The 657-nt window shown below is 37.1% G+C and overlaps 1 protein-coding gene across 1 annotated transcript in view; it reads right to left on the bottom strand.

Annotated features, from left to right (window-relative positions):
• LOC118337849 (GTPase IMAP family member 4-like) overlaps positions 1 to 651 on the bottom strand; it is a 3,492-nt gene extending 2,841 nt beyond the window's left edge. Inside the window, exon 1 of the mRNA XM_035674969.1 lies at positions 439 to 651. Coding sequence (XP_035530862.1) covers positions 439 to 454 — 16 coding nt within the window. The 5' untranslated portion in view covers positions 455 to 651. The remainder of the gene's footprint in view (positions 1 to 438) is intronic.
• Between the last annotated feature and the right edge of the window lie 6 nt (positions 652 to 657).

Genomic DNA, 657 nt, shown 5'->3' with positions numbered 1-657 from the left:
ACAGGTCCATTTACCATTTACCCCTCCCCGGGCAAAGCAAATTTTACAAGTTGTAAATTGAGAAATAAATTATCCTTGTAACCTTAATGCAACTTAAACAAACATGGAAGAAAAAAAAGTAAATCACACAGAAATTCCTGCCCTCATGGGCCACCTCTTCTCACATGGTGAGCAAGAAATTGTGTTTTTTTTTAACTGAAAAAAATCTTAGAAATGTATAAAACTTAAAAAAAGTCAGATAATGATCTTGGAACAAAAGTTTAAGTTAGAATTACAAAATGAATATGCCTTTGCAGTTCTTCTACCCAGTGAAAGTCTATAGAACTAGTATACAGGGGCTACAGTTGTATGTTAGAGTTACATAAAATCAGATGCAGCCATGTTCTCTTTTATATTACAGCATGTACTAAAAAACATGGATACAGTATTATGACTTACCGGATTTACTGGCCATGTTTGGGTTGTAATCCTTGTTTTCCCTTCTTTGGTCAAAGAGTACAGTACAGTGCTGCAGCCAGAGTCTAGACACAGAGCTCAGATTGTCTGCAGCTGCTTTTTAGAGTGGCCAGGAAACCGCACCCTGTAGCTCAGCTACACTGTTCTGAAACTGAAAGTGAACCGACAAGAAACCATCTAGATTAAATTTTAGCCTCTGCC

Source organism: Morone saxatilis, unplaced genomic scaffold, assembly GCF_004916995.1.
Source record: "Morone saxatilis isolate NCDOM2014 unplaced genomic scaffold, NCSU_SB_2.0 Contig4, whole genome shotgun sequence".
Lineage (NCBI taxonomy): Eukaryota > Metazoa > Chordata > Actinopteri > Moronidae > Morone > Morone saxatilis.
The sequence above is the reverse complement of the archived record's forward strand: the minus strand, read 5'-3'. Positions and strand labels throughout refer to the sequence as shown.